The sequence below is a fragment of the Mustela putorius genome, unplaced genomic scaffold (genome assembly GCF_011764305.1).
Source record: "Mustela putorius furo isolate JIRA1106 unplaced genomic scaffold, ASM1176430v1.1 tig00003853_pilon_pilon_pilon, whole genome shotgun sequence".
Lineage (NCBI taxonomy): Eukaryota > Metazoa > Chordata > Mammalia > Carnivora > Mustelidae > Mustela > Mustela putorius.
In genome coordinates, this window is record NW_025422005.1 from 70,452,534 (window position 1) to 70,473,983 (window position 21,450).

At 39.9% G+C, this 21,450-nt stretch overlaps 1 protein-coding gene across 3 annotated transcripts in view; it reads left to right on the plus strand.

Annotated features, from left to right (window-relative positions):
• Positions 1-21,450, plus strand: part of SAMD13 (sterile alpha motif domain containing 13) — a 42,317-nt gene that overhangs the window by 10,245 nt on the left and 10,622 nt on the right. For all 3 annotated transcript variants that reach the window (XM_004752702.2, XM_004752705.3, XM_004752707.3), the window contains exon 3: positions 13,323-13,434. In XM_004752702.2, coding sequence (XP_004752759.1) covers positions 13,323-13,434 — 112 coding nt within the window. The remainder of the gene's footprint in view (positions 1-13,322; positions 13,435-21,450) is intronic.

Here is a 21,450-nt window from a genome sequence, read left to right on the forward strand (position 1 = left end):
CTAATGGACAGTGTAGAGTTAGATTATAATAGAATCCCAAAAGGCACAAGATTAGACCCTTACAGCTGTTTCTGAGATCTGCCAAAACTGGGGCTTGTTTTGCTTTCATTTTCTTTCCAGACATGGAAAATATAGTTGCTTTACTTGGTAAAGTACTGTTACAAAGGGTCATTTCCAAAGAAGTCTGGGATAATAACCCTTATTCACTGGCCACATACTTCTGATCAGAGCTTTAGTTTTGCAAGGATACTGTTTATGAAGTCCCTTCATATGTTTAGTACTTTTGTACTTGTCAATCCTCACAACAACATTTTAAGACATATGTTTTTATTCTCATCTTACAGATGAGAAAACTAAAGCTCCAAGAGGATGAAACCATATTATTAAAGTGGTATTTTACATGTTTTATACTAAAATTTCTAAATCCATTTTGTATTTTATCCCTTATATCTCAATTTGGAAATAAAATTTTCATTGGAAATATTTGATCTGTATTAGATTTCATAAGATTTACAGTTGAAAAAATAGACTTACATAATTCCAAGCATAGTTAAAAGTTCCAATAAATGAATCAAGTGCCAAAAAATTATTTTTGTATTATATGCATATACATTGACACAACTGGATCTTCTTTTTTGGAAGATTTTATTTGACTTTGAAACAAATGCATATCGATTTCAAAATGTCTTTCCAAGTTAAATAAATTTACTAAAACTTATACCAACTAAATATAATTAATATTGAATTCAAAGTGGTGTTATATAAATTTATAAACAACTAAGTTTATCAATGTCAGTATATCAGTTTTCAAATTTTTCTTAAAATTGTTTTATGTTAGAAAAATGTAAAATTATTATTGCATACTATCATTGGATTGTATACTCTGAAAAATTTCAATTTCAAATTTTATGCCTGTCTGGCTGGGTCACAAATCAGCTTCTTTTTTTTTTTTCCCCTCCTCGGGGAGGTATAAACTTAGTTCATTCACATGTAGTGTGATATCAATGAGAAAATATAATATACTATGCCATTTTTTTTATCTTCATTGAAAATTTGTCAAGTACTCATTTGCTTTAATAAAATCTTGAATTAGAGCAATAGTAGATCTTTGTAAACTTCTAGAACTTATCCAACAAGCATTGGCAAAGAACACACATCATTATATTCCTTGTATTTTTCCCCCCATAATTCCATTATATGACATTGCAATGGCATTTCCAAATATATAATGATTATTTAACAATGATATACATGACATTTCAAGAGTCTGCTTTAGAAAACTGAACATGAATATCATACAGTAGAATAAAGCATTAAGGGGAACATTAGTCAGTTGTTTTAGAATTACATTAAACCCAGATTTTTTTTAGTTAATGTGGCTAAAGTACCATTATTAGAATAGAATTTAATTTTTCACATCTAGCTGAAATTCTTCTTTGGCAGATATAAAAGATTTAAAAATATTTATGTCTGAGTTCAATTTTTCAGGCCATAAATTGACAATATTTCTCCATAAATTTGGAAGTTTTTCAAGACAAAGCATACTTCCAGTATTAATTGGGCAATGTGTTTTATGTAGCACTATTCATAGAAAGCTAAAGAAAAGTAATTGTGTTTTTCAAATTTTGAACCAGTTGATATTGTTAAAAAATTTTGTCTTCAGGCAATTTTGGGGTGGCTTGACTGAAAAATATTTCACTTTTTGTGAAGTACCTTTTTAGTCTTTTCTCATAATATACTAAGAAAACTGAAATAACCAGATGTCTATGGAAAAATTTTTTTCTTTTTTGTGCAAGAATCCAAGCCATTTATAGCTATACAAATTTATAAGCTCGGATTCTGTTTGAAATCACTTCAAAACGTTTTGTTGGACATTTAATTTTTAATTCATGTGGCTAATAGCATTAATTCTTTTTTAGATCATTGAGAAGAAAGTTACCAAATTTACTATATATCTACTGAAAATGTCTTAATACTGTCCATTTTATTATCTTTATCTTTTTTTTTTATTTTGCATAACAAACAGCTTTTTTTCCTTTTGCTCTGCTCCAGCAAATTGCAATTGCTATTCATTGTGAAATTTCCAGTATACTTTCAGCCAGCCTCTTTTTTCTTTTTTTTTTCCTCCAACCTCCCTTTTTCTTTACTGTTCTGGTTCTAGTGCTAGTTTCTGCATCTCCTTTCAATTTTTCATCAATAATATGCTACCTTTTTAAACTTTAAAAATTTATCCATACTTATCTCAACTAAAATTTATTAAAATTAAAATAGTTAAGAATGTCAACTTAATTACCACTTGTGACATACAAAGAGATTCTCATAACTTGAGCTGTCTGCATCAGACACATTACAGTGTTACATGAGTATGTAAGAAAACATCATTTGAACTGAATCAGTTGATACCAACTAGACTGGCTATATGTTTATGTATAATACTGGAGAGGACACAGGCATCTGATAGGAGAACTTTCAACAAATTAGCCTAGGTGATGCAGCAGTTAAAGTGAAATGCTGTCACACCAACAATGGAGCTGTGTTTTTTTTTTTTTTAAGATTTTATTTATTTATTTGACAGAGAGAAATTACAAGTACACTGAGAGGCAGGCAGAGAGAGAGAGAAGGAAGCAGGCTCCCTGCTGAGCAGAGAGCCCGATGCGGGACTCGATCCCAGGACCCTGAGATCATGACCTGAGCCAAAGGCAGCGGCTTAACCCACTGAGCCACCCAGGCGCCCCTGGAGCTGTGTTTAACAGAAATGTATTTTATATCTGTTAAAGTTTTTACATTTAAATTTAAACTAATAGGGATGCCTGAGTGGCTCAGTTGGTTAAGCCACTGCCTTCGGCTCAGGTCACGATCCCAGCGTCCTGGGATAGAGCTCCACATCCATCGGGCTCCTTGCTCAGTGGGGAGCCTGCTTCTCTCTCTGCCTCTGCCTGCTGCTCTGCCTACTTGCTTTCTCTCTCTCTCTCTCTCTCTGACAAATAAATAAATAAAATCTTAAAAAAATACAAAAACAAATTTAACCTAATAAAAAGTAAATACAGTTAATAATTCAGTTCCTCAGTCAAATAGTAAATGCCCAATAGCTACATGGGACTAATGGCTACCATATTGCATAGGTCATTGCCAAGTGAAGCTCTTGCACACCTGCACCAGGAGAAAGATTACATGAATATGAAACTGAGGATGATGATTACCTCAGGTCAGGGGAGTGAGGGAAAATGGATGTATTTATTGTCCAGATCCTAACTTTTATTTTGCCTGGCGGGTTCATGGGTGTTTATTAAGTTTTGAAATAACTAACTAAATAACTAAGAGGGAGCCATTTTAATAGTCTGAACTATATCCTTCTACAGTTTGTATACAAGTACTTTCTGTATCCATATGTGTACACATAGTCATGTAATACAAGAATATACACAAACAATCACACATATATTCAAAGGACACATAAAATAAGCTGTTATTGAACAAATGGGATTATAGTATTCTCTTTTTGTGGATTGTAGATGCACAGATGTTGGATTAATCATAGACCTTGATACATGACACTCTTATCATTGTTCTACATTTGGACATGATGTTAGATCAATGTTAGAATTTTTACTAAATTCTAAAAAAAAAATTATAGGTATTTTGCATGTATGTGCCTATCTGTACAAATCATAAATATTCAATGTCAAATATATATTAATATATAATTTAATTTGGTACTTATATATGTGTGTATATATATATATATATTTTTTGCCATTCACTTAGTCTTGCTCCCTTTTTCAACAGTGGGCCTTTTTTCCCCTTCTTTCATTGTCTTCTAGAATAGAGGAGGAACCAATGCTCCCACACAATAGATGCTTATAATAAGTTAGCAGCTTTTCAACAGGAAGCAGTTTATTTCTCTTTCACCACCATGCCCCTCACCCCTCAGTGGGGAAGCTCTACTGCAATAGAAAACTCACAGTAGCAAGGTTTAGGAAGGGCTTTCTTTTAAGATTTTATTTATTTATTTGACACAGAGAGAGGAGAGTCCTATTGAGGGGAGGGGAAGAGAGAGAAGGAGAACCACACTCCCCACTCAGTGGGGGGCCTGGTGTGGGGCTCCATCCCAGGACCCTGGGATCATGACCTGAGCCGAAGGCAGAGGCTTAACCCAATGAGCCATCCAGGCACCCAAGGACTTTCAAAAGAAGCTACTTATTAATGTCATGTCTTTTCTTGCATCTGTATCTCACCATATCCTCTGCCTTTGCAGTTAGTGTATGGTTTCATTTTGAAGAAGGGATTTTTTTTTTTTATTTTGGAACTAAAATTCCTTTTATAATTAGGAATGTGATACTTTTCTTCTTAATGGGTACTATAAAGTTTTAACGTGATCTAGTAGTATAATACTAACTTTTGAGAGTCTGTTACCTGTAGTAACTATTAAGCATTAATTTTTTGCCCATGTGAATTAGAGGGTTAGCAGGTGAATGGTAGATGTAAAATATTAGGGTAGAGTTAGAAATTATTATTAGCATTGCTAGAATTTGAAAACTCTGAACTTATTGTAGAATTATCAAAGAGACTTTTCTTATAACAGTAATAACAATGGCTATTCTTACTTTACCTCATTAAAAAAAAAAAAATCTAACAATGCATATGGGTACAACAATCCACCAGTCAGGTCTCCATCTCTAAGGGAAGCAGTCACATCTATGGTTAAATAAAGAACTTCATGGGATATAGGATACCTGGTTATTTGCTTGGAACACTTGCCTGGCTACACAGCAGAAATTTAGTACACAGCAAAGGAAAAAGAGGAAACTTGTAGAAATAATTAATGTGTCTGATCACTGGGTTTCAGCTTTTGCTCATTTACTCCTAATCCTGTCCTTTTGTGGTGCTGCATAAATAACTAACGGTCCTTAGATATATGTTCTTTGAAAGCAATGAGGAATTGTATCCTGCTGCTAGGTAGTTCCTGGGTACTCTCTCCCCATTAAGCCCCTCTCATCTGTTCTGTCCGCCTTTCCCAGACCCACAGCCACACTGCTTGACTCTCTACCTGAATGCAATGAATGATGGTTCCCACCATGCTGTTCTTTCCGGGGAACAGCAATCTGGAACAGGTATCTCATCATGATGGTGAGATACCTCTATACTAAATGCAAGGGAAATAGAACTCCCAAAACATTTTAAGGGGCTAAATACCAAATGCCTCTTAATGGTTTGTTAGGGAAGGAAGAAAGGAAGGAAGGCAGGCAGGAGGGAGGAAGGGAGGGAAGAAGAAAAGAATAGCAGGAGAGGGGAGGTAGCCTGAGTCCTGAGCCCATAATTCAAACTTGACAAATAACCTTTCTTACCAGGATCCAATGTTATAACTCTTCTGCAGATATGTTTGGTGGGATAAGTCAGGGTGCTATATGGTTTCTTGAATACAGATGTTATATAGGAGTTAATGGTGATTCTTGTAACTGGTACAGTTTTATTTTTCTTAGTGAGGCTAGAATTCATTCCTTAATATTATATAGTGATCTGTTCACTCTGATACATACTGTATGGCTCAGGCAGCCATAACAAAATACCATAGATTGAGTAGTTTAAAGAACAGAAATTTATTACTCACAATTTTGGAAATGGGGAAGTCCAAGATCAAGGTACCAGCAGATTCAGCTCCCGATAAGAGCTGTCTTTCTAGCTTGTACATGGTCACATTCTCCTTAGATCTTTATGATGGTGAGATACCTCTATACCTCTTCCTGGGGTGTGTGTATGCTGGCTCTTACAAGGCCACCAATCCTATTGGATTAGGATCCCACACTTATGACCTCATTTAACCTTAATTGTCCTATCTCCTAAAAGCCCTAAGTCTAAATGCTATCACATCAAGGGGTAGCGCTTCACCATACGAATTGATGGGGAGGAGGACATAATTCACTTTTGCCATATAGCCTTATGATAAATATTTCATTATTCCCTTAAATGATAACGTGAGTTAAGAATTGAATCTGTTTATTGTTTTGATTTGTACCGTTATGTCCATTGCAAATGACAATCCACCAGTCAGGTCTCCATCTCTAAGGGAAGCAGTCATATCTATGGTTAAATAAAGAACTTCATGGGATATAGGATACCTGGTTATTTGCTTGGAACACTTGCCTGGCTACACAGCAAAGGAAAAAGGGGAGACTTGTAGAAATAATTATGTGTCTGATCATTGGGTACATTTCGAAAGAGTAAAATGCATAAAACCATAGAGTCAGCCAGGCATATCATTTAAAGCATGAAAACAACAGGAGTTTCATCAAATCAAAATTCACAAATGTGCATTATATATGTTTTATACATGATCAGCCCTGAGGGGTTGCTGTTTTCTACATAGTGTCTGGTATGCTACAGTCATCCCTACAGAAGGAAAACCGAGTTTGTCTAAACAATAATGCCATACCTAAGTCCTTTGGCAGAGTGAGCTCTGTGCTGTGGCTCAGAACAGGGGGGGAAAGCTCTTCAGGTGGTCTTTGCATGGTGGTCCTTGTACTAACTGGGGTATGAAACACATGCTGAAACACATGTCTGTGCTTAGCCTGAATTTTGGTGTGACTTATATCTGATGATGAATAAAAAATTAATTCATTGCATGCTCCTGAGAGGAGTGTCCTTATTCAGGGGTCTTTTTTTTGTCCTACAAAGTTGAGAACAGGTAAGGAAGTGGGGGCAGTTATAGAAATCCCTTGTTTTCAGAAAGATAGGGTGGAGTGCTGGGGAGGCTTTCCCAGCAGAGATATGTCAAAGACAGAGTGCCGTGTGCTTCCAGAAGGGAGCCATCAGCCTGAAGTAATTTCTGTTACAGAGGAAAGAAGTGCAGGAAGATGTCCTGTCTGTCCCTGGGACTGCTCCTGTTGTTTCTTCTGATTCAGGGCTCCAAGGTCTCTCTACATCCCTAACACAGCCTGACTCCCCTTGCCATGGTGACTCTTACTTCTCTTCCTTTCTCTATCTCTCAATTCCTCCTGCTCCTTAACCACCCTCTGGAATAAGGCAGGTGACATATATAACCATAACCTTTTTCATCATTTAGCTGACTCGAGATTTTCCCCTTCGTGAGACAATGGGTTCCCAAGGCTCATCAAGTGCCTGGCAGCTTCAAATTAATTAATGATTGGAATAAAAGATTGGGCATATTAGGAACAGGACTTTTAACCAGTACCTTTAAAAATGACTAAGGATCTAATCTTTGGAAGCTGAACCACAGAGCTTTGAAGCGTAACCAAGCTGTGGATATGGGAAAATCCAGGATGTTGCCCAGTTGGATTTCAGTACAAGTTTAGAATGGGAAATAAGCCTGGGAAGTTATGTTTGAATCAAATTTCTGAATGCCAAGCTAAAGAATTTGAAATATACAGAAGGCTTGAAGAATTATTTGCTTTTTCAGTGTTTCCATTGCTTGAGTATGCTGCAGCTAAATGCAGACAACTTTTATTTATCAAAGTATTAAAAAATGAAAAATGTCCTGTCAAGAACCTTTGAATCATCCTTTCTCTTTTTTAGTCCTGCCTTTTAGCCAGATCCCTGCTAGATTGGTTGAAGGGAAAAGAAGAAAGAAGTAGAGATAAAACTAAAGCCTATTTAGTGTCTTCATTGTTAGATATGTCACAGGCCAAAAAATTTAAAAAAAAAACCCAGTATTAATTTATTATAGTCAGAATTATATTGCTTTTAGCCATAGGCTATTCTAAGATCTGGGCAAAGAGTAGTTTAATTTAATGTTGAAAATAAGTTATAAAGATCAAGGCAGTACAGAATTAAAATGCATTTCTGAGTGGTAACATTGAGAGTTACCTTTATAAAAGGAGTAACGTGATAAATATATCACTGTAATATATTAGCTAATGCCTAAAATAACTTTTGCTCTGAACTTTAAAGCAGAAATGCAATCAATGAGTATAATGGAGTTTTGAAGTCTCATGTGAATTGTATTTATCCAGTTTCCTTTTGGTCTCATCAACCTTCAGCATCTAGAATATCGCAAGTGCTAAAAACTATACACATGCTAGATTCTAAGAAAGAGTTTCAACTATGTTCCACCTGCCTTCACTAATGTGTAAAGGGGAAATGGAGACCTCAGCTACCAGCGCTTAAAATTATAATATGTCAACATGAAAAACACTCACAGTAAGGTCTCCATCCGCATGTACCTGCCAAATTTGTTATTTATCGCATTTCTGTCCCAATAATTGTGTCTCTAGATCTCTTTTAAAGTGAGGTGATTGTTTAATTAAGGGATAATTGTTTCCCAGTGTGAATTATCCATGCATGATATAATTTTTACCAATATATGATGCACTTAACCCATATGCACAGCGACTAAATGGTGATTGGGTTAAATGGAAACATTGGTTTGATTAGGTGATGGGATCATAGATAAATTTTGCCCTACGTTTCTTGCTAATTTTTTGTAATAAGTTAAAATACATACATATTTTTTAAAGATCTCATGCCTGGAAAAATATTCATGAATTTATCATCTTTATCCATTATATTTTAAGAAACATTTTTTTGCTATGATGATAGTGAAATAATAAATATCAAACAATAATGGAATTTATATCTGCCATCTCATTTCATCAGTGCAAAATTAACAGCCGCAACGGGAACCACCATCTGGAAGGTGTTTTAGACCGCACCATTTAAATTCCTTCTGGAATTTGACATGTACAAGTTATAAGAAAAGATCTGGAGAGAACAGTCCATTTAAAAGGAAACAGAGTGTCTCGGTTTGCTCACAAATAGCAGTCCTTTAGGAGACGTATGGCTTTCTCAGTGGGGAAGGGTGACACTTAAATCCATCCTGTGAAATGCACTCATAATTTCATATAGCCTCAGCACTCCATGTGCCCCCCCAACTCCCACTTTTAGGTTGCCCTTGATCATCGCCAGTTTTCTCCTTAAAACTGTTCACCAAAACCACTAGATGCCCAGCGAAATTATTCATCATACTTTAAAATAAACAACCTTGAAGTGACAACATGTGCCCACATGTACCTACCTCTGCAAGCCATCCCCTCTAAGGCTTAACTTAGGATGTGTTTGGAGCAGTAGATGCCTTTCTGAATTGCCCTTGAAGATCCCAAGTTGTCCTAATTAGCAGAACCTTTTGGGCCCTCCAGCAGGTGTGTCCTCAGTAGCACTTTTTCAGCCCTCAGCTCTAGTATCACTTAGAGTTAGCTGTTCACATGTCTGCTTCCCTACCCAGATCGCTAGCTCTCTGAGGGCAGGGACTATGCATTCCTATCCTTGTAACCCGGCATCCAGCCCTGGACTGAGAAGTCAGTAGGCTTAAATATTTGTTGTATTGAGGAGTTGATTGGAAAAGCATAGATTTGGAAGCAAGCATGTATGGAATCCAATCCCGGCTTTATCTACTATGTGGTTTGGGGTGAGTTTCTTAACCTTTCTGAGCCCTCGTTCCCTAAAAACAGGTTACAGTAGCCAATTGACAAGGAGTTAGGAGGTTGATCATAGGAAATGTATGAAGAGCATATTGTAGATTCTATATACTCTGGTTCTTAGTCCACAGGTGCAACGGAGCTTCGCTGTGCATCAGCAATGCACCTGAGACCTGAACTAGGTGCACAAGAGCTGAAGAGAGGAAGGCTGTCAGGCCTAAACTTAGGGTGGGTCAGTCACTAAATGGTTTCATGCCCCTCGTTTCCTCTGCTTGGGTCTCCTTACCCTAAATATGAGAAAGTGCCTAGTTTTTCATCGCTCCTCTTCTTCATGCCATACTATGAGCAGTACCGTAGTCTTTGTTCTCTACCGCATTGCTCATACTCAAGAATATTTCACAATTATGGAAGTGATGATGTCATATCCCAGCAGAATAAGAATCAGGAAAGCCTCTCATCCTAAAAGTACAATGTAGCATGCTTTGTTATTATAATTAGATAACTATTCTTTATGAGAAAAAGCTGTTAATTGGAGTCAGCCACAGGGAGAGTGGATTCAGATGTTTTCTGGGGCACTTAAAAGTATATCCGATGGGACTCCGCTCACTGCCAGAAGTGAGCTGATTAGGAAACTTAAAAGATGTGTTAAGGGATGCCTGGGTGGCTCAGTGGGTTAAAGCCTCTGTCTTCGGCTCAGGTCATGATCCCAGAGTCCTGGGATCGAGTCCCACATTGGGCTCTCTGCTCACCAGGGAGCCTGCTTCCCTTCTCTCTCTGTCTGCCTACTTGTGATCTCTGTCAAATAAATAAATAAAAATCTTTAAAAAAAAAAGATTTTTAGAACAATGAACTTCTTTCTAAACATTCTTTAAACCTACCTTAAGCAAGAGAGGAAAAGAAAATGGTACCTTAAAAGAACTGCCCAGTGTCAGCTGTTGATGGCCTGTGTTAATAGGATGATGGAAAAGTCCCAGCATGTGGGTAATTTTTCAAAAATCCATTTAGCTTAAAAAAAAAAAATTTAGGTTTGACTTTAAAATACATAGTAATGTGTGGCAGTGTTAGGGTGAAAGTAGTTTTTCCCCTGTGTATATTACCTGTTAAATGTTAGGTAGGGGTTTGTGTGTGTGTGTGTGTAGTAAGCACGCATATATATGAATGCATATGTACATGTGGACATGCATGTTTACAGATTGACAATCTCTAAGCTCAAAAGGGAAAACACTATTAACTAGTAAACTTTGCTTTTCAGTTAAAACATTGTGTTGATAAGTCATTGTTGAAGTGTGCCATTGATTGAAGGCTCTCTTGAGTTAAGATAGAGATTTGGTTTTGAAGGGGCGGGAGGTGGGAGGTCAGGGTACCAGGTGGTGGGTATTATAGAGGGCATGGAGCACTGGGTGTGGTGCAAAAATAATGAATACTGTTATGCTGAAAATAAAAAATAAATTTAAAAAAAAAGAGGTTTGGTTTTTTTTTTTTTTAAGATTTTATTTATTTATTTGACAGATAGACATCACGAGTAGGCAGAGAGGCAGGCAGAGAAAGAGAGGAGGGAGCAGGCTCCCCGCGGAGCAGAGAGCCCGATGTGGGGCTCAATCCAGGACCCTGGGATCATTACCTAAGCTGAAGGCAGAGGCTTAACCCACTGAGCCACCCAGGCGCCCCAGGGGTTTGGTTTTTTAATCAAATATTTTAAGTTCCTACTATGAGCAAAACATTATGCTGGGATGAGGCAGAGGCACAGCTTGTCCCTTGACTTTTATTTGAGGGTTTTCAGGAATCCTCAAAGTCTGGGCAATTTCACTTCCTTCAAAAGTAACATGAATCCTTTCCACTTTCACTAGCATGTTGAACCTCCTACCTATGCTTAGTTCTAGGCCCAATTTTCTTCTCACCCTCTCCCAAGACTTCAGTTGCTATCTAAAAAATTCAATCTCCATAATGGATACCTCCAGCCCACTCATCTGTTTTGAGCACCAGACTCAGTCCCACATTAAATCTCTGCTTGGATGTAGATGGTACCCAAAATTCAGTGTATTCAACTAAACCTGGCAATGCCATCTAAGTGAAGTTACCACCATCCATCCAGTTCCATGACACTTCCATCTCCTTCATTCTCTATGTCTAGTCCACCACTAAGTCATGCTGATTTTCTTGGATAAAAATCTTTTAAATATGCACACTTCCTCTCCTTGTCCATAGCCACCACTCTAGTCTGGATCACCATGATCTCTTGCGTGGATGACTGCAGCCGACCACCTCTCACTGGCACCCCTCCTTCCCCTTTGGCTCATCTCTAATTCTCTTTTTCAAAATGCAAATCTGATCAGGTCACCCCTTTTACATAAGGCCAGTTAGCAAGTTTTATTGCTCATAGACAAAAATCCAGAATCCTCAGTGTGGCCTCCAACACCTGCATGGCTCCCTTGACTGTATGTATATATTCCTGCTAAAGATTCTGGAATAAACTTCACCTGATTTCATTCTGTTAACTTCTGCCTTCTTTCTAGACCTTGCCCCGAATGAAACTCGCATGGGAATGCATCTGCTAGCTCCTTAAACTGCCATAGTTAAAACTCCTTAAACTGTCCTTTATAGCACTTACCACAATGTGCAGCTGTGCATTTAGTTGTATGATTACTGATTATCATCTCTCCCCACAGGACTGTAGGTCCACAAGAGAGCAGACCATGTCTGTTCGCTCTTTAGTGTATTCCTAGCAGGAGAGTTGATAGGAGCTTTGTTCTGAAGGATTTCCCAAGCCAAGTTAAGCTATTTGGAATTCATCTTTAAAGCAGTAGAAGGGTTTGGTGGATTTTAAGCAGGGGAGCAATGTGATTAGATGTACACTGTGGAAGAATCACTTTGGATGAGGTATAGATAAATCCAGACAAATACTCCTGAAAGAGAAATGAGGCAAAGTCACAGTAATGGTGGATCCTTGCCATTCTTTCTCTATTCTACTTTTCCTATCCTTCCTTTCTAAATCCAGTGAGATAAATTACTCATAGAACCTCTCAGATGCTTGGTCATCATATAGTCATGTGACTACTGGTTGAGTTCCTAAGTATATGCTTGACACTAGGAATAATAAGATGATTCAGGCCCAGTTGTGTATTCCCAGCCCACATCTCCCACTCTGATGGAAGAGACTGCTCAATAAGAAGAGAGTATGATCCAGCGTGGAAAATGCTGTAATGGGAGTTCAAATGGAGTTCTCGAATGCAGAGAAGATTATAACTAAAACAGTTCCCTGGTGGGGCCAGAAAATACCCCACAGAGGAGGTGGCATGGGAACTAGGATGAACTAGGTAGGAATGGTGGATTGTATCAAGTAGACACAAATGAGGGAGCATTGTCAGTGTCTGGAATAGCACATGCAAAGGCCCAGAACTGTGAAAGGGCACAGCATACTGGAGAGTGGCTTTAGCTCTGTGATTTCACAGCTGTAGAGAGGATATGAGGCGATAGGAATGGGGAAGGTGGTAGGGGATGGAAAAAGACAGGTGCATGGGGGCCGTATTGTACAGGGCCTGGTGTTCTTAATTCAGGAGTATGAGTATCATCCTGTGAGTTGCCGGAAATCATGGAACCATTCTTAATATCTCTGGATTAAAAACCAATTCATGAGGAAGCACTTCATATGAAGGGTCTAATGGTTTATGAGGAAAACAATGACTGAGCCAATAAGAGTGACAATGTCCTGAGCCCAAGAAACACAAGAATGATTATGGTCCTGAGAGGAAAAGTGGAATCTGGGCCTCTGAGGGAAGAGAGGGCCACGAATCTAGCAAGCTGGCCAGGGCCTGCCCCTAGGAGACTGGGTAGTAAGCTGGGCCACACACTCTTGCCTGCTCCACTACTCCAAGTTTCTGGGTTTGTGTTTTGCAGTTCCATGGAGAATGGGAGGCCGCCAGATCCCGCAGACTGGGCTGTGATGGATGTCGTCAACTATTTCCGAACAGCAGGATTTGAGGAGCAAGCTAGTGCTTTTCAGGAGCAGGTAAGTCGGTCCAGAGAAACCCACAATGAACATAGTTACCTCTTCCTCGTGGCAGGCAGAGGGAGCGAGGAGGAAGAGGACCAGAGAGCAGTGAGGGATCTCTGAGGCTCTGCATGTCCTCTGTGTAAACACCCATCATGGTGGACCATTGAGGAGGGTGGGAAAGGGGAGAAGGAAAGTGATGAGCGATTGATTCCTTCCTGAGAGAGGGGAGCCCGATCCCTGGGACTCACTCTCTGCTGCAGGAAGGAGGGCTAACATTCATTTGCATCTGCATCTGCTGAAAGATGGGACGGCTCTACCTTCACCACAGACACACGAAAGCAGAACGTGAGAGGAAAGGGAAATGAAGGGCCGATCTGACTAGAGACAAAGAGCACTGTCCGTTACTGGTCCCGGCACCAACCGAGCTAGGAACCCCCCTCCAGTTTGTGTTCCAGGTACTTAACAAGGTAGAGTGGAAAGAGTACAGGTTTAGAGTCAAATCCTATTTCTTCTAACTCTGTGTGACTCTGGGCAAGTTCCTATCTCTCTCTGAGAAAACTGGCCCAACTTGATAGGTGGTAGTGTGAGGATTAAGGGACTTTGTCTGCACAGTGCCTAGGGTAGGTCCTGCTACAGTGTTGATGTCCCCTGGACCCTCGGATCCAGGGTTCATATTGGAAGGAGGGAGTAGGGGGTCCCTCTCCATTATCTGGGTGATTCCTGATTCCCATTTTTTAGGCTGGGCCAGCTCTCTAAACATAGTGCCCAAAGGGGCTTTGACCATGAGGAAGCAAATTGAGGGGACATGTTGTGGTCCACACCAGACCAGCTCTGTAGGGAAACAGATCCTATCTCCCTATCAGTGAAGCCTGTAGTTTTCTAAGCATTACATTTACTTCTCCAGTTTTGTAATATAATTGATAGAATTATAAATTGAAGAATGTGTCTGGCTGCTTCTTCCGTATCCATTTAGCTCTCTCTTATTCTCTTAAGCTGGGTTTGGCTAGTGAAACTTTATATATATATATATATATGTATCTCAATCTCTAAATCTCCTTCAATATTTTCTTCAAACCTGATCTCTCTCTCTCTCTCTCTCATTCTCTCTCTCTCTATATATATATATACACACACACATATATAGTTGTTGCTGTTGGTAATTTGGAAAATTTGCTGAAATAGCAGCTTAAATCACTTCACACTCACCAGAATAGCTAAAATTAGAAAGATTTATAAATTTAAACGTTAAAGAGAAGGTAGAACAAACACATTTTCCTTTATTGTTGGTGGGGATGTAAAATACTCATACATCTACCCCATGATCCAGCAGTTTAAATCCTGAGTATTTACCCAAGGGAAATGAAAACATATGTCCACAGAAGATTTATCCAAAATTATTCTTAGTGGCTTTATTCATAATAGTCCAAAACTGGAAGCCTAAGTGTTCATCACTGGGAGAATGTGGTAGAGTCACACAATGGAATACCACCCGTAATCCAAAGGAACAAACTAGTAATATGTAAAGCAGTCTGGATGAGTCTCAAAGTATCATACTGAGTAAGAGAACCCTAACAGAGGAGTTCATATTCAACAGTTCCTTCCTATCTTAGTCCATTCGGGCTGCTATAATGAAAAACTATAAACTGGGTGGCTTTAAGCAATAAACATTTATTTCTTACAGTTCCAGAAGCTGGGGATTCCAAGACTAAAGAAACTATAGACTAGGTGTCTGGTGAGGGCCTGCATCCTAGACAACTGTCTTTTTGCTGTGTCCTCATATGGAGGAAGGGATGAGCGAGCTCTCTGGGGCTCCTTTTGGAAGGGCGCTAATCCGTATAATCACCTCCCAAGGGCCCTACCTTCTAACACCATAATCAATGATCTCTAATACCCCCTGGAGTATTAGAGATTACATTTCAACATATGAATTTTGGGGAGACATAAACATTCAGACCATAGCAATTTCACCTAGATGAAAGTTGAGAACAGGAAAACACATCATTGGTAGCAAGAATTAAACAGCGGTTGCCTCTGGATAGGTGGGAGTGGAGAATGGCTGGAAAGCGGCATGAAGGAACATTCTGGGTCCCAGTGAGGATCTGGGCTACAGGCATCTGCTTCAGTAGAGGCACTGCAGATGCACAGACATGTACAGATGTTACAGATCTATGGGCTACATAGCCTTTACATTTTACCTCAAAAGAAAAGGAACTATAAAAAACACTAAGCAATTAGTCATAGGCAAACTAAAGTGTTTAGGAGAATACACTGATTTATACAACTTACATTGAAATGCATCAAAATATGGGTTGACAGTTGGATAGAAGAATGAGTAGAGGGATAAACATATGATAAAGCAAGTATAGAAAATGTTAACTGTAGAGTCTAGGTGGTGGTCATATTGGTGTTCACTGTATGTTCTTACAACTTCGTGTTTGAATTTTTTTAAATAATATTTTATCTATTCACTTAACAGAGAGAGACAGAGATCACAGGTAGGCAGAGAGGCAGGCAGGGGGTGGGGAAGCACGGTCTCTGCTGAGCAGAGAGCCCAATGCAGGGCTCGATCCCAGGACCCTGAGATCGTGACCCGAGCCGAAGGCAGAGGCTTAACCCACTGAGCCACCCAGATGCCCCTGAAAATTTTTATAATAAAATCATGGGGGTGGAAAGCTCAGGTTGAAAGATAAAGGCCTATCAGCTGGAACATATTTTATTGTAGTTTTTAGTGGAGTTATATCCATTTGTGTTATTATAGTTGAATAGCTCTCTTCTGAAATTAAATTTAAATAATATTGTAAAAGGTTAACAACAACAAAAAAAGGACTTAGCTAAAAGGTCTCTTGGTCCAATTCCCAGCTGTCCAAAAGCATTTTTAAGATTGGGCTTTTATTCAGACTCCTCTGAGGCAGTTGTCCCAGATTGGGTGGGGGGTGTCCTTTGGGCCTTCCAGATTCTGTGCAGGACCTCAGAATGCAGCTGGCCAGCTCTGAGCTTGGCTCAGAAATGGACCCTTTCTCCCAGGAATGACATCATTCTGGCATCAGCAATACTGGGAAGCAAAAGAGAACAAACTCTCCCAAAGGTCTTCATTCAGAAGTCTTTCAAGTGGGGAAAGGGCATCATCTTGCTACTGTGCTCAGCCCAACTTAGGAGCCTGAGAAATGAATTCCCAGGGCACTAGAGTTTTGCAAGCATGGTCTAGAAGCTCAAGCTCCTTCATTCTCATGGAAGGGCAATTGGGTAGAGGAAAGAGTCTCCCTTGAATTATTCCCTGGAAGTGATCTAGATCTTCCTCCTGCAGTGTAATTCTCATCTTCTTTCCTTTTCTCTATAAAGGAGGTAGAGGGAGGGCAAGGAGGGAACCACTAGTCAGGCCCAGCCTGATGAGACAAGTAGCTGCTGTGCTTTCCATGAGGACTGAGAATCAGGATCCTTTACCAGGTTCCCCTGCCTCTTCCATCATCATGCCTCAGAAAGCTTTATGTTTCACCTTCAAGGATCTTCCTGTTAGTGAACCTCAAGCTCACCCTAGATGAGAAGACCACCACCCCCAGCCCAAACACGTGACCCATCCAGGCACATCTTCTAGGTCATGACAACTGAGAAGCTATAAGAAAGACCACCTGCTGAAATCTCCTCAAGAAAAACTTTGCCCTACCATTGGAAAGAAACAGGACCCAGCTGGAAAGTACCCTTACACCACCTTGGAAAGGGGCAGGTCCAGAAAATATAGTACAGTTGCCAGTGATATGGGGAGCTTAGTTTCATGGCTGACTGTGGTACGCTGAATGTTTTTGCCCCCTCCCCCAGTTTCCCAAATTCATTTGTGGAAACCCTAATTCCAAACATGATGATATTATGTGGTGGGCTTTTGGAGATAGTCAGATTTAGGTGAGGTCATGAGTGCGGAGCCCTCATGATGGGAGTAGTTCCCTGAGGAGAAGAGTCCAGAGAGCTGTCTCTGTCTTTTCTCTGCCATGTGAGGATGCAGCAAGATGATAGCCACCCATCAGCCAGGAAGAGGGCCTCACCAAGAACCTGACCATGCCAGCACTGTGAGCTTAGACTTTCAGCCTCCAGAACTGTGATGAGAATGTAGAGCTGACTTAAATAGTGATGTTGATGCTGGACATGTCCACCCTCGGCTGGGCTGAGTTTCAGGAGAATATCTGACTTTACGGTGTGGTCTCACAGTATGATACGGGATGTTCTGTTGCTGTAGCAACCAAACACAGATGTGGCTTTCTAGTAGCATACCTCCCTGGAAGATATCAGGCCACTGAGCGAGGTTAATCCAAAGGGTAAAAATGGCACCCCATGTTTCTGTGGTATGAAGCATCTGGTGAAGCTGGTGGTCTTTGCATGACCTCCTTTCTTTGAGCAGGGACACTGCCACATGACAATGATTTCCATTAAGTTTCCTTCTGGTGCAATGACCTCTATCAAGTTTTCTTCCGGAAAACCTCTTTTGAGCCTGCATTGCAAGCTACCACTATAAGCCAAAAGAACTGTCAAAAGGGAAGTTCTAAGCCCCTGCCCAGCCCCCCATGACCCAATATCATCAGTATGTGTGTTTCAAGTTGTTTTACTGTTCTGGCCAGTCCCCTTTAAAACCAGTGAGATCCCTCTTCCTTCACTCATTGACCTCATTAACATAGTGCTCCGGAGGGTTCACTGGCCAGTAAGAGCAGGAGGCAGTGGGAGTCCTTCCTAGAGGAGGCAATAATGACAACTCTGTCAGTACTCTCTTTCCCATAGACACCGTGGGGTGGTGGCTATTTTCCCAGGTGTCCCCTGGCAGGCAGATCTCTCATGCTGTGGTGACTCCTAATTTCTTTTCTCCTGATTGACATTGGTCACTAGAGGATCCTGAAGAATTTCCCTTTTCAGGACTCAGATTTCTATAACATGAACATTGATTTAAGTAGGCAGAATATTGGTCAAGCTGTTGCATTAATAGCCAAGTGTTAACTTAGGACTGGCCTTCATGAAGTATGCTTTCAATGCACAGCACAGAGCCCAAAACTACTTGAGATGTTATATATACACAGTTGGATTTTGGTGACTAGATGATAAAAAATTGGCATTTGCTTGTGGATATGGGTTGCCTGGTTTTCAAGAGCCAAAGGTAGTTCAGGAATTTGGCTCTCCTAAGAGCATTAGTTTTTTAGAGAACCTTTTGACTAACTTCTTTACAAAACGTCTCTACCTTCCTCACAGAACATTTAAGACGAGGTTTACGGTGTCAGCCTCTGAAGGCTAAGTGAGCACCATTCTCAGGTGGAAAACCGTTTCTATGGACAGTGCTGTTAGTTGCCAGTTAAGGAATGCTGGCAGCTCCGTATGGCACCATCACCACTCAAATTGGACCATAATGCAGGTCCCAGACAGCTCTGCCCCTCGTAATGTAGTCACTTCACTTCCATGTCTTCATCTGTCTGACTTGCATACTCAGATTATATATGAAGAAGATGGAAGACAGTGATCTGCCATTCAGTCAGTGTCATATAATTCATATTGTTTGAATCCCTCAAACTTAGAAGTGAGCAACATCAGTGATTCTATTTCTTTCTTTCTTAAAGATTTTATTCACTTATTTGACAGAGAGAGATCACAAGTAAGCAGAGAAGCAGGCAGAGAGAGTGGGGGAAACAGGCTCCCCGCTGAGCAGAGAGCCCGACGTGGGGCTCAATCCCAGGACCCTGACTGAGATCATGACCTGAGCTGAAAGCAGAGGCTTAACCCACTGAGCCACCCAGGTGCCCCAGTGATTCTGTTTCTAGAACAATATGTATCACTGATAGTTTTTTTCTCAGATAAATTTTTTCTCATGACAATATAGTATGCAATTCGTGGTGACAAATTAATTTTACTCTACTATCTCCTCACTTTCTCCAAACCACTTGGATAAGAGCAGTATTCTACTCTGAAATGGTTGTTTAAGCCATTCATTTGAAATGCAAAGATTGGCATTTTTTTCAGATGACTATTTGCTAACTTTCTGAAGCCACTGACTTAACAAATGTGAGTAAAAATTCTCACTGCTACAAATTGCCAAACAACACTACTTCCAAAAGAAGTAGGAAAGTGGGGAGGCCAATCAGAGCAACTCTGAGCCTAGTAGCCTAAGTCATGGCCAGATGGATTTCAACTGTAGTGATTTTCTGGATATTTCTTTCTTTCTTTTTTTTTTTTTTTAAGATTTTGTTTATTTACCTATAAATAAATAAAGAAGAAGCAAGAGAGAGAGAGAGAGTGAACACGAGCTGGGAGAGGGGCAACAGAAAAGGGGAGAAGCAGACTCCCTGCTGAACAGGGAGCCCCATGTGGGGCTTTTAGCCCCAGGACCCCAAGATCATGACCTGAGCCAAAGGCAGACGCTTAACCGACTGAGCCACCCAGGTGCCCCTGTGGTGGATATTTCTCCTTAGACCAAGGACAAATCGAGTTTTGGGAGGCCTAAAGCTTTTACAATTTTAAGAGCCCTCCTTGGGGAAAGAAGTTTGAAAATATGAATACAAAATTACTGAGGCAGAAGTTAAGCTTCATTAGCTTCATGGTAAACCCAGCTCTGAGTGAGACCAGTTAAAACCTCACAAATTGGAAGTAACTGTTATTACTTTATCAGCACTTTATAATACCAACTACTGAAAATATTTAAGGTGCCTTGACACCTGATATTTCTTAACAGTTGAAGGCTTCTGAAATGCTTAAAATATTTTATAACATAATCAATAGGGGAAGTGGCAACTCAAACTCTGCAGATGTGTCCTTCCAGTCTATAAATATTTATGAAGTACTCAAAAAACAAACGGATGGTGCTAACAATAAGAAACCAGCCAAGAGTATTGAAAGCAAAACTGATAAGGAAAGGACCTTTTGAGTTTTTGATTGAAATAGAATAGATTTCTCTGAACCAAAAATTTCCAATGGTTGTTTAAGTCATTTACTTGAAATGAGACCAGTTGTAAGACATTGTTACCTAACCAGGTACAAACGTAGTGCTTCTTTGGCTTTTTCACTCATTTAAGTGTTCCAATAGTTGTAGCTTTTTTCACTCATTCAAGTGTTCCAATAGTTGTTGTAGCTTTTTCTAACTCTTATTAAAATGAAACAAGATGGGATTGGGAGGGAGACAAACCATAAGTGACTCTTAATCTCACAAAACAAACTGAGGGTTGCTGGGGGGAGGGGGGTTGGGAGAAGAGGGGTGGAGTTATGGACATTGGGATGGTATGTGCTTTGGTGAGTGCTGTGAAGTGTGTAAACCTGGCGATTCACAGATCTGTACCCTTGGGGATAAAAATATATGTTTATAAAAAATAAAAAATTTTAAAAAATGAATATAAAACTCTTGAAGTAAATAATGTCCATTATTGCGAGTATTTTTTTATTTTAACAAACCACCTGAAACCATTGTAGGTATAGGGACCATTTGAAGGAAACACAGAATTCCTGGCAGGGGAAGATCAAATAGAAAGGCATGAGGACATGAGAAAAACATGATTTATCATGAGAATTCCAAGTACCTTAGAGTAAGAGGTATGGATCAGGGAATGTCAAGGAATAAGACTGAAAGATAAACAGAGGTCCAGAATACAGGTAGTCTGGTTTGCCTGGCAAAAGAGAGACTTCACCTGAGAGGCACTGGGAAACCATGGAAGGATATTAAGTGGGAAGTGAGTGCCAGGATGAGATTTGTGGTTCTGAAAGATCAAAGATCAGTCTGTTGGCAGTGTGGAGAATGGATCGGAGGACAAGAAGATGGAAGGTGGGAATGCTGCTGCAGTAATTCTACTGGGCCAAGGAAGACATGGGTTAGAAAATCTGGGGAAGACGGGCAAAAAATTTAGTGGATCACTGGCAATGGAGGTTGAAGATTTGTCCCATTTCTGTTCTCTGCTATAACCCAAGACTGAGTTCACTGCCCACAGGTGGGAACGTGAGGGGGCTTGGATGCTGCCAGGCTTCCAGGTGGGTGGTTGTAAAGTAGTGCCATTAACTTGGATGTTTGTGGGAGATAAGTTG